At 42.5% G+C, this 14,922-nt stretch overlaps 1 protein-coding gene across 9 annotated transcripts in view; it reads right to left on the bottom strand.

Moving 5' to 3' along the window:
• ABLIM2 (actin binding LIM protein family member 2) overlaps positions 1–14,922 on the bottom strand; it is a 144,615-nt gene that overhangs the window by 112,129 nt on the left and 17,564 nt on the right. The window contains exon 1 of one of the 9 annotated variants that reach the window (XM_040593308.1): positions 804–953. The exons of the other annotated variants lie outside the window; for them this stretch is intronic. Within the exon in view, the coding sequence (XP_040449242.1) occupies positions 804–819 (16 nt within the window). The 5' untranslated portion in view covers positions 820–953. Of the gene's footprint in view, positions 1–803; positions 954–14,922 lie in introns of those variants that run through there. 9 annotated transcript variants of the gene reach the window in all.

The raw sequence follows: 14,922 nt of genomic DNA, 5'->3' as shown, positions 1-14,922 counted from the left end.
CACGAAGGAAAGGATTGCATACCTTTTCCAGCACTTCCTATGGATCATAATCAGAACAGAGACCTATAGCTGATGCAGGACAGCAGGCAGACAGCACAACTGAAGGAACCTCTGCTTTTACTGCTGATTACAAAGTTTATGGGACCAGAGGCAAAGGAGAGGTGTTATCCAGCAGGATATGGATACAACCGTACCGAAGAGACGCAACACAGCACAAGTACTCAGCCCACAGGAGCTCCAAATCCTACCGTATACTCAGTGCAATATTCACATCACATAAACAAGCCCAGCATGAGCTAACCTCCTGCCCCCATTATCATAATGAAATATTTACCAAATCCAAAGGCAGTTAGAAAAATCTCTGCTGAATTTTAAGAACCATTACTGCAGCAACATAAAGGCTATTTTTGTATGGGTTTAGCACGACTGCAGTGAGAAAGGATATAGGAGCAGCGCTCCAATATATCTGCATAAAGCAATCACTGGGTTTTTTTTCATTACAATCTAATATAAAGCCTAAAGTCAATTTAAATTAAATAAATAAGGACAGTTTTCAAATTGAGCTGTCAGTTAAGTGCCAGTATGATTATAATTTCCAAATCGTCATTCATATAATCAAAAGAATATGAAGCATAATTTAAAATAAATGTTTAACCATCTTTCTCCACTCTGCTGCGCTTCCACGTAAACACAGAATAATTACTCTTGTAACGGTATCAGTGATTCAGCTACCACAGCTCCAGATGAAAAACAAGTCATTTCAGGTCGAGGCTCTCCAAAACGTGGGAATCATTGCACTGTACCTGTATCTTCCGGCATTCCTGCATTAACACCCCGCGAGTGGGGAAGGGCCAGGAGAAGCACCGCTGCTGGGTGGCCAGCCTGCAGCAAGGAGCTCGGCCGGAGCAGCCGGGGAGCAGAGCGGGAGCTGCAGCAGCGTGCCGACACGGCAGCCGCTGCTCCGGCACCAACGCGCCCAGGGGTCAGATGACTCCTGCAGCACCCACGCACAAGTGGGAGGCGAGCCAACACTTTGCTGCCGTGTAAAAATAGCGTCCTGCAGAAGCCTAAATATTGTCATGTCCACGGGGCAGGCCACCGCTGGCAGGGTCCCAGAGGGACCGGACGCAGGACGTGCCAGCAATGGTTGTCTTTGCATCAGGTGATGCCACCTTCCATAGCCACTGCAGGGTGGTGCTGAGCACCTGGGGGGAAAGGCTTAAAGAAAGTAAAACCTGCAAACTGCCCAACCACAAATCAAGAATATAGTCTGAGGTAGCTGGGGAATCCTTCTAGCCTCCCCCCTAGTCCAGACGGTCCCTTCCCCCTGGTGCAGGGGGGCACAGCACCAATGTCGGAAGGAGATGCCATAAGCTCGTCTCTCTCCTGAAGGTGGTCAGTGAGACACCTGGCAGACAAAAATCTCTCCCCTGCTATATGGAGTTGGACTATGTATCACTAGAATAACAGCAATGTATTGAGCTATTTAAAGCAATACTTGCTTGCCCAATTATCACATGAATAGTCCGCAAGGATTAAAATCTGTAGCTCTTACTTGCTTTGGACTAAATTTGTATGAAGGTAATAACGTGGCTTGTGCACTGCAAAGGGGACTGATGGCTTGGAGAACAATGTGGCTAAACCTGGAGTAAAGTGCTGGGATAGGAACAGGATTGCACCTCTCGTTTTTCACAATGATCTTTTTTGTTTCCTGCAGGCTTCACAAAATCCAAAACACTCTCGCCCCTCCATCACTCACCATCCTTCACCCCACTCATTGCCTACTTGATTACAAAACAGCTTTTTCTCTCCTTCAGCAAACAAAAACTAAGCAGGCGTGTAAATGTGAAAACAGGTCTTCACAGTGTCTGATGCTGCTGCGGGAAGGCTGTGAAGCAACACAGCCTGTGTAGCACAAAAAGCACAGAAAGTTCACTCTGCTATGCAGGTTGAAGAATAGTTTGCACTGAATCATTAAAATGTGTTGAACTGATCCAATCTACACGTATGTTGCAGGGTGAGTCTCCATCGACCTCAACAGTCGATGCCCAACCATTTCACAGAAAGTTCAATACGTTCCAATTTCCATCAAAGAACAAACTACTGTTTAAAACCTGAAATACTGCTTTTTTTTCACCATTTGAAAAAAAAAAAAAAGGGGGGGGGTGTCATTTGCACAAAATGAATTTCAATTTTTATGCATCAGTGAAGCTCATAGGAACTTTTTTAACCTCTTACCAGCTCACTGTAGATGAATTGTTATAAACACTACACAAAGGGGGTGGAAGCTGTTTTTTTTTTTGAAAAGGCATCAATGCCACAAAAGCATCTATATGCAAACACGATCAAGTTTGAAAGTATTTCATAATGAGAACCCAGAAACAGCTGATAGTTTGTAGATCCTGCAGAAATGCCCATCACCTAAAGCAGAAATCAAGAAATCCCCTGAGTTTCAGAATGCTTCCCTTTGGTTTATTACTTACAGAAAATGTCTTTACGTTTTGTAATGGATATGAAACAAAACAATTTTTGTCCAATATTGACTCCTGGGAACAGAACGAGCACTGCTATAAGGACAGCTGAGGAGCTCTGACTTCAGAAGTCTATACAGTGAGTACAGAACTGTCCTGGGCCATGCCAGACATAGTCCATGACTTCAAACAGCCCCCAGGCGGCACGACCAGAGACCCAAAGAGCAGAACTGAAGATCCAGGTTCTACACATTGAATTAAAACTATGAATTATTCCATTTTTAAAAATTCTTATATACGTGCTATCTTGCAGCAACTGACTTCTGGCATTAAAACCTCACGGCAGTATTTTATTTTGTTCAGTACTGTTGTGCTGTCTGTTTGAGGCCAAATCTGTCCCTGCACTCTTTGGATCACCATCAGCCACCCTGTCTGAGCTCTCCAGATATTTGCAGGATTTGGCCTACTTATTTTTTTCCCAGCGGCTACTTCAGCTTTGGCAGAAACACAGAAGGCACTTTGCTAAATAGCAACGCTCTGAAGGAACATAAATTAATAGGCAGGAAAAGTAAAAGTGCTTTCACTCCAACACAGCCTTTCCTCTGCTCACCAGACTTTGTCTTTTTCAAGGCTAAATGCTATATAACTTGCATTTTGACATTATATGACCATAATGCAGTCACATAGTGTACTAATTTGTATTTACAATTCTAGGTGTAATCCTCGAGCCTCCCCTGTGGCCTCCCTGCTTGGCTACAGCAAGCAGAAATCACACTCGGAAGAGCTCAGAGGGGTTTTGATGGCGTTTCTGTGAAATTCCAGCACCACTCATGGGCTTCACGAGCACAAAGCACAAGCCCATTGCACTTCATTAGTGTGATGGGCTGACTTGAGGGAGCGTGACAAGAGACAGCAGTGACAGCAGCACAGGCGAGACAGCTCAGACACCAACTGCCTGCTGACACTCCTGCTGCAAATGATCCAGAAAGCAGTATAGCTTTAACCTTATTTCTCAAATCAACACGAGCCAAGCACCTGGAACGCCCCTGTTCCAAAGGTAATAACAGTACACTACCCTTGCTATAGGAAAAGGATGAGGCATTTGGCTCCTCTTGCGACTTCAAGTGAAGTTCTGGAAGCCACAGCAATGCCCTTTCCCATCCTCTGTTTCAAGTTTCCTTTCACCAAGGTTACTTTACTGAGGTCGATGCCTTCACCGATGTCTTTGCAAACAGCAGCCAGACAGCTTAGCAACGAATTTAGGCCACTCTGAAATGGATTAGTTGGCTGCAAACTCTTTATAGCCTATGGTACCATTGGCTGTAAATGGCATTTTTTAAAGATTTCAGATCCATTCGTAATTAACTCATGTTTTTTTCTGTAATCGCTTCCCTCTCCCCAGTAAAAGTTAACATGAATATCAATAGTAACTGAGGGTAACAGTATAAAGCCTAAGCCTGCTCCTGTTCTTGCACGCTCACAGCACCTCACTAGACCCATTTTGAGCTTTTTTCATCGCCTGTCTTTGAAAATATTTAGAAACAAGTATTCATTTTTTAAAAAATATGGAAGAATGTAGATGTTTTTCTTTACTGTAAAATATGAAGTACGTTCAAATCAAGATTTTTAAAATAAAAATCAGAGCTAAACCAACTGAAATTCAGGGACTTCGTAATATACTACATGTATGTACCTGCCTGCATACACCAATTCTTAGGCTGCTTGGGATTTGCATAGTGGTTTCAATTTCAGGTTGCCCTGTATGGAGGCAGGAATTGGACCTGATGATCCCCATGGGTCGTTCCAACTCAGGATCTTCTATAATTTTATGAATCTATGTCCCTGTACTTCAAGTTGCTCACTAAGTTTCTAACTTATGTTAGAATGAGCACATATGACTGTTCCATAGCAAATGGAGACTACAAAGTCCAGTCTCAATACAGGGTATGAAATTTAATTTTCATTAAGAAGTCTAGAATTAATGAATTTTACTTTGACAATGCGGGAAAATACAAGAAATCATCACATTTCACAGATTCTTCTCAGTATGCTTCAAGGTATCTTTCCTTCTAAGTTGCAAAAACTGACTGCAGTACTGCTTCACATTCTTTTTGCCTTACAGTGATTAGCATTTATTTGTATTTTCTATTTATGATACCAAACAAACAAACAAAAATGCAGTACAATTAAGTATTTCTCTGTAATGATACAGATTTTGGCAATGCCTTATCACTATGACAAAAATAAAATTACAAAGCAGATGTTTCCTTTGAACTATCTTCATTTATTAGCTGAACTGATGTATTCCTTAGTGGTTGTGTTAAAAGTCAGCACTGTAGCTGAACGGTTCTTGCCCTCAAGCACCTATGATTTAAACAAAGAGGACAAAGCCATGGCAGAAGCGAAAATAAACAGTAAAAAGGTAAAGGTTTAACAAGATAAGAGTTGCATAAAGGGTGTCTCTACAACTAAACCCATGTCTTCCAACTTTATGCCCAGCCTCTCTTGTGTCAATCCCATTCCTGCTGGGAATGAACTTGCAGTCACCCAACCATGCCTTCGCCTCGGTGACCAGTCGCATCCTACAAAACTTTTCCTGCTCAGTAGCAGCCCGAGTTTAAACTTCTCGCTCTAACACCTCCATCCTCAAGTCCATGCATGACAAAACATCCCTCACCCCCTGCACAGCAATGAGCTGCATACATGGTCATCTTTAACGGAAACACACATGCAAGCAAGTCAGCTGAAAATAACGATCTGGGGGCTCTTGGTGCACGGCACTGAAGTCTAAGACACTGACGACGCTGCAGAGATTTATGAAGCAGGAAAACTTAAAATATGAAATCAGGCTGAGAATCCACTCCAAGCTCTGCATAACAGAGAGCAGGCAGCTGTGCTTGCTCCAGAGGTAACTGGGTCATGAGTCCTTCTCCGCTCCCTGCTATCTCTTGTGAATAAAGAGCTTCCTTCAGCCCTGAAATTTGTGATGACAGCCCTTGTCTGCTGGCCAGCAAGTCGGGTGAATGAAACCAGAACTTCTCCCACTCCCAGCTCCTTCCTCCCAGTGGGGACCTCTCTGCAGCAGATCTAAGTCCGGACCTAAGGGTGCATTATTCCCTTTTACTCCTACCTCCAACTACAATAAAAGCAATAAAAGCACCATCTAATATTCTTCAGAAAACCGTACACATGAAATAGCGAGCAGAAATCAAACACAGAGCCTCGCAAAGCCTTTAGCAAAGATTTTATAATGGGAAAAAGTGGTACATCAAACCCATAAATAGGGTGCAAGAAAAAACTTGGGAGGACTGAAAAAAAACCCCACACCTGTCTCATAATGAGGTGACAGAGTACTGGCACACTGAGCAAGTGGTTTGCAAAGTGACACAGGCCAGAGGGTAAAGGGGTACGGTCTGGTTAGCAGTGAAGGGAGAACGAGAGCCACAGCGGTGATACCACAGGTCACACGCCTTCAGAAATGAACCTGCTGCACAGGGAATCTGCTGACCTCATGAAACTGATAGGGATGGCCAGTAACATGGGGTAGATGTTAGATAAGAAAAGATCTGCTTAAGTAGAGGTCACAGGCTACCATTCACTGCGGAAAAACTTTATGTAATAAGGATATGGCAAGCAATGAACAAAAGGTATTGGTTTCTGAAAGGTCAGGCACTACAAGGCACTAATTGGAGAAAGGACTTGAGAGTGCAAGAAGGAAACTTAAACTGTCTGCTGAATACCTAGCAGTAAGCTGGGAAAGTGAACAGGATAATGGGATGTGTTGTATTAAGGGAAGGCATCCTGGCTGCAATAGGAACAGGACTGTAACAAGAACCGCCGAGATAAAAACTAGAATCTGAGCCCGGCCGTTTATGGGACAGAAATCAAAGCAGCAGAACAAGGCAATAAATGTCAACTAGTGTGGCCAAAAATTGCACATAATAGGCATGAAAGTTAGAAAAGCTCATTTATATCCTTTAATACAGGAGGAATTAAATTACAATATGAATTTGACATTTAAGGGATTATGAATCGTGCAAGAAAGATGACAGGCATTGCAAAGACGCCAAGATCATTTTTGGGTATTTCTTCTGGGAGTAAATTAATGCATGGAGCAAGTTTTTAATGAAGGATTTTTCTGTGTGGGCTGATGCTACACACACACAAAGAGAGAAAGAGATCACTAAACGTTAATTTAGCATTGTCTTACATACAAAATTACCATTTAAATTGTCTGGATTTTTGATCAATGGAAATTTCAAGTGCTTGAACAGAAAATAAACTGAAGTATTAACTAAGTAATTAGATTGTCTTAAAGGATCTTCATGGCTTTGCTCTTCCTGAAAAGTTACATGGACATTGCCATAATTCTGCAATCACCAGATACCTATTGTAGAAAATTATCAAATGATAATGTGGGTTGGTGCTATTTAGAAAAAAGATTCAAGCTCTCATGTGTTTTAATTAGAATTCAGAAATTTAACTTTGGAGGTGTCTTACAAAGAAAAAGAAAAAGCAATGAATGCATATAAAACCCCGGAAAAAAACTGAAGATTTTAAAAGAGGCCTGGGACTAGGTCGAAGGAAAGACTCGTGTTTGAAATGCCACACGCACAAGTCCAAAGCTGGAAGGCTGAAAACCCCCTTCTCATGTCTGCTCCTCAGCTCGTCCAAAGGCAGAGTACACTGATTTACCACTTCCCATTATCCCAACTGTCCATGGAGGACTGCAAGAACGTGCCTTTGGCTTCCCCCCTCCTTTCTACACGTAGTGGATAGTAAAGTGGCTATATATGCTAGTTTGTAGCTTATACATACCCTTTGTGTGAGTGTATGGTACTGAATGCGTTCCTCAGTGTCACCCAGAAAACAGGAGAATCTTCCATTTGAAGAGTTACTTCTTTTGTTTTCCAAGAAAACATGACTATAGAGACCTTTCCAGATCCTTGGCACATTTCACGGAATCAGAATAGTTTGGGTTGGCAGGGACCTTCAAGATCACCCAGTTCCAACCCCCCTGCCATGGGCAGGGACACCTTCCACTAGACCAGGTTGCTCCAAGCCCCATCCAGCCTGGCCTTGAACATTGCCAGGGATGGGGCATCCACAGCTGCTCCGGCCATCCTGTGCCAGTGTCTCGCCACCCTCACAGTAAGGAATTTCTCCCTAATATCTAATCTAAACCTGGCCTCTCTTAGTTTAAAGCTATTATCTCTTGTCCTATTGCTACAGGTCCTACTAAAAAGTCTGTCCCCACCTTTCCTACAAGCCCCCTTTAGGCACTGGCAGGCTGCTGTAAGGTCCCCCTGGAGCCTTCCCTTCTCCAGGCTGAACAGCCCCAACTCTCTCAGCCCGTCTTCAGAGGAGAGGTGCTCCAGCCCTCTGATCACCTTGGTGTCCCTCCTCTGGACTCCCTCCAACAGGTCCATGTCCTTTTTATGATGGGGGCTCTTGCTGGAGGAAACCCAAAGAGACACTTCTCCCCCGAGCCTAGGCTGCCTTGCTGCAAGACAGTGCAGCTCAGCCCACCTCTGATGCATGGCAGTACCAGGACAGGCATACATGGCCAAATACACAAGAGTGCAGAAATCACTCTTTGCAAAAAATAGGCTGTAGTCTCCAGATTAGGGACATCTGAAAAAGTGGCAAGGGGGGTTAACCCCAATGGATCCAACGGGGAACCACAGCTGCAAATTCTACTTGCTCAGGGGCTCGAGCAGCTGTGAGTAGCTCCAGCCTTTGCACAGACCACTTTGTTCAGGTTTACAAAGCTGAGGAGAGAACCACTGAAATCAGGTTCAGGATGCAGACTGTGAATCCCAGGATGTAAAGCCCTGGACAAGAAACCTGCCCCAGAGAGCAGAGGGCGTTTCAGACACATCCTCACCTTCAGCTCTCTGCATCTCGTGTGCGTGCAACCGATTCCCAGTGCTTTAATCCTTGCATTTAGCCCACAGTGACCATGACAGAACACATTTTTCTGCCTGCTTTCCAAATCCCATTCTCTATAAAGGGATATAGCTGCAAAGCAGCAGTCAAGTCCAAAGCCTACTTAAATACACTCATTTTGTTGATGATCACTGAGGAATTTGTCAGCAAAGTGGAGTGCTGTTTTGAAAGTAAAAAGATACAAAATAAGTTATCATTGGAAATGCAATGCTGTCAGACTTCCCCCTGTTCCCAGTGAAGCCTACCAATAAAACTGTTATTGATCTGAGTGGAAGACTTTCAATAGCATTAATTTCTGATCTGAATTCAGCTGAGTTTTGATTTTAGCAATTTATTCATCACTTCCAGAAAGTTCAGCCTTTCTCCTTTTTGCCTAAGGTTACAATTTCTCATCAGTAACACCTGAAGTGAAATTATGTGTCTGAGCTCACATTAATACAGTGAAACAAAGCAGAAAGGTAGGTGGTGGGTTTTTTTCTTGGAGTGTGTCTAAATTAATTTATATTCCTTATTGCTCAGTTCCAGCATAAGTAGCTCTGAAACTTTAAGAATCAATTAAAAAAAAAAAAAGTCATTGCACTTTATGGCTATTATTGCTCTGCAGCTCCCTGGCTGTCTGATAATCACTTCTAGCACCTCCACTCAAGCCATATTCCTGCCCGTCCCCTCATCTTTAGGGCTATAAAGCTAGAGAGCCACGGACCGTTGGTCAGAAACTGCCATTTTGGTGCTGTTTCCATCCCCCAGGTCTGTAGCACCATCCGGGCTGCATCCCTGCTGAGCATCACTCCTCACACTGGTATCTACTCAATCTGTGTCATCAAATGGGGGAGGCGAGCAAGCACATTCCCTGGCTCGGAAATGAGCAAATGTTTGGAACTGGGGAAAGACAGTTTAGAAGGAATTTCCATGGCTCATTTCTCTTTCCATTCCCTGGTACAAACAGAATAATAACAATGCCTGCTTGTTGTAGCAACATCAAAAAGCAAAAGCAAGATAAAATAATGTAGAAAATTACTTTTGCTAGCCAAGCCACAATGAATCACCCCAATCATTAATTAAATCATAATTTACTAACTTTCCACTAATGCTATATGAAATGGTGTTTCTAAAAGGATTACAAACAATAATTTAAGGACCTTTTCAAAGGTTCTTTCTTTTTTATGTTGTATTCTACAGCATATAAAAAGGTCTTAAATAATTACTCTGAAATACAAAACTAAACTCCTGGTTTTATTTGCTCTGCTTAATTTGGCATTAAGAAGGGATTAGCTAATGTTTTATTCCAATCAGACTGTTACTGCAAATATATACAGGTATTAACATTATTGAAGTGCTGGTACTAAAGTCACATGACCTTACACAGGTGCAAATTTGTTAACTTTGGTGAAGTTGTCACCATGTGACATGCTGTGACATGCACAGTTCTGCAACTAACGCTTCTACTATCAACGGATACATTTTTGAGCTATGTAAACTACATGGCTTTTGACTGAGTTTTGGATTGCTTAATTTGCAACCTGCCACCTTATTCAGACAGCAAATGAGTTTTACGTGAAATTGAGTATTTTGGTCTGAAGCTTTAGATTCACCTTTTGCAGACAGAAGGGGAAGAAGCAACATCATCTGATAAAATTGTGTCTTTTTAAAAAATAAAGATATTGCACGCCATTTTTTCTAGGTAATGCAATTCGGTGAAGTACAGATGAAAATGCAATGCCAAATACCACGTTAGCCTCACTCTCCTGATTTCAACAGGGTAGAAACACAAACAAAGTACGTTCATTGTGCTGAGGGAACAATAGTGGGATATGTGTGGGCAAGGGGCAGAAGATGCTGGAGCCCGCTAGTTCCCATCCAACCTCTGTACCCAGGCTGCTTTTGCATGGAGACCATAGTTTAGGAGGTGAGAGAAACTGGTGGCCAAGTTCTGGTCCCAGTGCTATGTCAAGGTGAGGCTGTGGCAAGCACAAACGAGAGCTGCCAGTCTTCACATTGCCTGTATTTACTTAGTCCAACCCACTGGAAAAGAAGGAAGAGCAGCGGGCTCGGGGGGGACCTCGTCACACTATTGCAGTATTTGAAGAGCAGCGACAAAAAGCATGGAGGTTCTCCCTTCACAAGGAGCCACACCGAGAAGACAAGGGACAAGAGGTACAAGCTGCACTGGGAGAGGTTTTATCTTGACACAAGAAAGAAACTTCTCACAGTGAGAACAACCATGCCCTGGAACAACTTCCTCAGGGACGTGGTGGCATCCCAATGTTGGAGGTTTGCCATATGCAATTGGAGAGGGTGCTAGATAATCTCACCTAGGCTCCCTTTCCCGTGACAGGTTGAACCAGGTGACCTTTCGAGGTCTTTTCCAACCTGAGTTGTTCTATGATTCTGTGAATAGGTGTAGCCCTGCATGACAAAAAGGGCGGTTCATAAATTCCTTTCTGTTCACCAAGGGGGGAAACTGAAAAATATGGCTGGAGGAAAACACCAAAGAATACTTTTCAAGTCAAAATGAGAGAAAGCAAAAGAAATCATCTTAAGTTACTTTCTTAATCTAAATTTGCTCTTATTTTCACTGGAACCGAGCCTTCTAAGTCCTTACATTCTATGCAAAATATACAATTTATCTATAATTGTAGCCAAGGCCTGGTGAACACCACCTACCTTTGCAAAAGCGTTAGGAAAACCTTTATCTTGCTCTGTCTCATGAGAAACCTTTATGTCTGTCCCTAACACAGAAAAGCCTACCAAGCTGCTGTGACATGGGGGCTGGCAGCCCCACTGCACGCCCCGCTGGGCAGATGTAGGTCACTCCTCCTCCATGCAACGGGAAGGAAACAGGGACTTTTCATCTGGCTGCAAGCTGCTCCAATTGCCGATAATCCTATCAATTCAAGTATTTAATAACAAACTACTAAGATGACATTTACGCAGGATGCTGTTGCTTGACCTACATGCCGCTGAAACGAAACTCAGTCTGTTGGGCCATCATTGACACAACTGTCCTGGTTCATGGACTCAGCTCGTGACACTACATGTTTTACCACATCCCCTTCTTGCTGCATGCGGGGCTCTGAGGCTGTTTGTATTCACAGTCATTCCTCCTTAACCACTTCAAGCTCCCTTCCGCTTCCCCACAAGGGATGACCGCTTATATGAGCTATGCATTGATGACTCCGTTTGGCCAGTTGGCATGATGTAGCAGTATAAACTATGCATAGCCAAATCTGGGAGACCATGGGATGTGGGGATACATCCCACATGCAGACAGCAAGGACAGTGGGTGCCAGTGTCCAATAAGCCCACACACAACCAAACCCACACACAACCAAACCCACACACAGTTTAAGACAGCTACAGGACAGGCTGTGGCCATCAGGTGCTGGGCTCAGCCAGAGAAGGACACTGATCAGCAGCCAACACACTTGTAACCAGCCCCATTTATCCCTAACTTCTCTTCACTTTCCCACAAATGTTCCTCCCTGACCCATCTTGATGCCTCCTTTCCCCACCTTCGATCCTTTGCCTGGACATGTTTCTTCCCCTGGGCGCACAGGTTCTTTCATGGTGTCCTTCCACCAGCCCCGGGGCTCCCCACGGAGTCGGAGGTGGCGAGTCTCCCTTATTGGCTTTTGCGGGGCTGTGAAACATGGGAGCTCTTTTTACTCTTTCCCACTGCAGACCAAAGGAGCATCAGGACACAATCTGCCTCTGCTCTACTCCCAAAGTATCACAGAAAAGTACTGGGTTTAATGAGAGAGAAGCCCAACTTTAATGTCACACACAGGAAGAACAAGTGATCCATGCTACCGCAGCACATTACCAGTATTTATTTCTAAAACAGAATACAAGCAAAGATAATTCACCTCCCAGTCCAAATATTCATAAAGTAAATGACGACTCGGACAGTAAATACCCTTTCTATGGCATCCCATTTCTCTCTGTCATTTAGAGTGACAGCCCTGCTCTCACTGAATTAAAAAAGGACAATTCTGCTTTGTAATGAATGAAATCAACATTTGCTCTAGTATGACTCGTTTTTCTGCACTGCTAAGCACTATCAGTATCTGTACTTCAAAACCTTTTGGTTTTAATAGTGTTTCTGTAGGAACAGGCCTGAATTTCCAAAAGTTATTTTGCTTTTCTGGGTACTTTCTTAAAACAAAGATGAGAACGTAGCACTAAGTGAGCTACCTAAGAAAAACATAGTCTAATGAAGTTAACCTGATCAAGCTGGAAGAAGTAAGTATCAATTTCACATTCAAAGCATGATATGGAACTCCATGAAAAGACCGATGAGGTCCTCAGGGTATGAAAAAATGATAGGATGCAATTGAATTATCTCAGCAATAGTTTCTTGCGTAACAGCTAGAACAAGGACACAGTAAGGGCTAACACGTTAAATAAGCAGAGAACTAGGAGCAATTCCTTAATGCAGTCCAATCCTTACATCGGTAATCATTTTAGCTACAACTGCTATTGGGGCTGTGCAAAATAAGATATCTTCTGGATGTGCTTCTCTCTGCTGATTAACCAACTTACTTGCACAAGCCAGTGAGACGTTAGGTGCCAAAAAAATCTTTAAATTAGCCGCTGTGACTTGCAGAAACCTAATTTGACCTAGCTTGCAAGCTCAGTCATTCTAACAACATATTTTTCATATTATCCATCACAAACCAGTCCCACCTCTTTAAGCTACTCTACTAGTGATACTTTCCTGTATCACTAAGCATTAGAAATTCCAGCATTATCTCAATTTTAGTCCCTGTTCTAACACTGAGCTGAAACAGGAGTTGAAAAGCCTGGTCTGAATTTCAGTTTGGAAGATGGGAACAATACATGCTTAATGCCTCGAGCCATAGAGCTTGATGACCCCCGTCATGTTACAGTTTCATCACCTGACACCACACTGACAACCCAAGGCAGACGGGTTTTAACACCATGCATTGTATCACTGATTTCACGACAATGTTTTTAGACAGCTTTATATTTCCAAAGCACCATGAGGAAGACTAACACGGCATCTTTTCCAATGGCAATTCTAACTGTCAAAGGAACAAGTTTTCAGTTCATCACTCTATGAAAACACGAGCTTTATACAAATACAAATCGAGTAAAACTTCAGACTTCCCTTGTTTGCTAGGGGGAGTCATCTCAGCTAACTTCAGGCATTCAGAAATTCAGAAAGTAGGTAAAGTAGGTTCCCACTATCATAAAAGAGACAGAAACTTCCCACTATGAAGTTTCCCACTGCCACCACAGGCTGGCACAGAACATCCTCTGGAAGCGCCTCTTTCCGCTCAGTGTTGGGCTAGCTCAGGCTAGACAACCAACGCTGATATCTCTAGTCAGATGAGATAAATCCAAAACTAATTGCATAAGTGCTCACTGTTTTCTATGCTTGTGTAAAATTCTTTTTGGGATTGTCAGTTTATTTCCTATGCAACCTATGTCCAAATCTCCTAGATCTCACTGTCACTCAGCTGGCACCTCTCCTGATCCCCCTCATCAATGCTTCTTATGATTACAGGGAGCCCTGTAAGCATATGAAAAGCTTATTCTTCATTAGGAAAACAAAAATACAACTTTCTAAACCTAAGCCCGCCAAATTATTTTTTAATGATTATACACAATTCTCAAAAATTAATGTTTTTTGGAAGTTAGATTTTCAAACAATTTGGGGATGCTAGCAACAACACTTCAGTACCAAGTATCAATCCATTACTCCAGCAATGCACTGTACCATTTTCTACCTTTTTGTGCTATTCTCCAAGTACCTCTGCATAATTATGAACTTGTAATTGCGAATTATTCCAATTTTATTGGCTATTTAGTCTTTTTCTAGCCTCTTTCTTTGATTTTCCTCTGTAGACATGAATCCATTATCAATTGTTCACATTTTGGATGCTCATATGGTAGAGTGTATACTAGTACAAATAAAAAAAAATATGAAAAATCTTAGCGCAGTATTTCAGCTGTATTGAGGTCAACTGAAATACTATGTAGAGACTCAAAGACCTCCATAGATATTTATCGTGATGGGTTTGGCAGGTAATAACATAGAATCTTCGGAGGAAGGATCATAATTACTTTGTATGTCTATACGCCAGCTTTTGTTTCCTGAAATGCTGCTGCCCATACCAATGCAAGTTTAATCAGAAGGAAGTTAGTAATTCACAAACAAAATCACTCAGCGAGAACACTGTGTATGAAACTGGGCAAACATACTGTATTCAAATCAAAGATATTTTATATAAAGGTTTAAGCATTGCTTTGGGGCAAGAATTAACAATACGTGGCAACATGTAATAAAAATGAAACATTTTTAATTTCTAAGCTTTAAAATTAGGCAATGGAAGAAGTCTCTTTCTGAATCAGTATTCCCACAGTGTGACAAACTCTTGTTTCCCAATTCTGATTACATAAGTCCAGGTTATAACCAAACATTAAATGCATGTACAAACTGTTGTCTTTAATGGTAACTCATACCACAACTTCACAG

The sequence above is a fragment of the Falco naumanni genome, chromosome 1, assembly GCF_017639655.2.
Source record: "Falco naumanni isolate bFalNau1 chromosome 1, bFalNau1.pat, whole genome shotgun sequence".
NCBI classification, from domain to species: domain Eukaryota; kingdom Metazoa; phylum Chordata; class Aves; order Falconiformes; family Falconidae; genus Falco; species Falco naumanni.
Note: the sequence above shows the minus strand (reverse complement) of the source record. Positions and strands in the feature narration are given on the sequence as shown.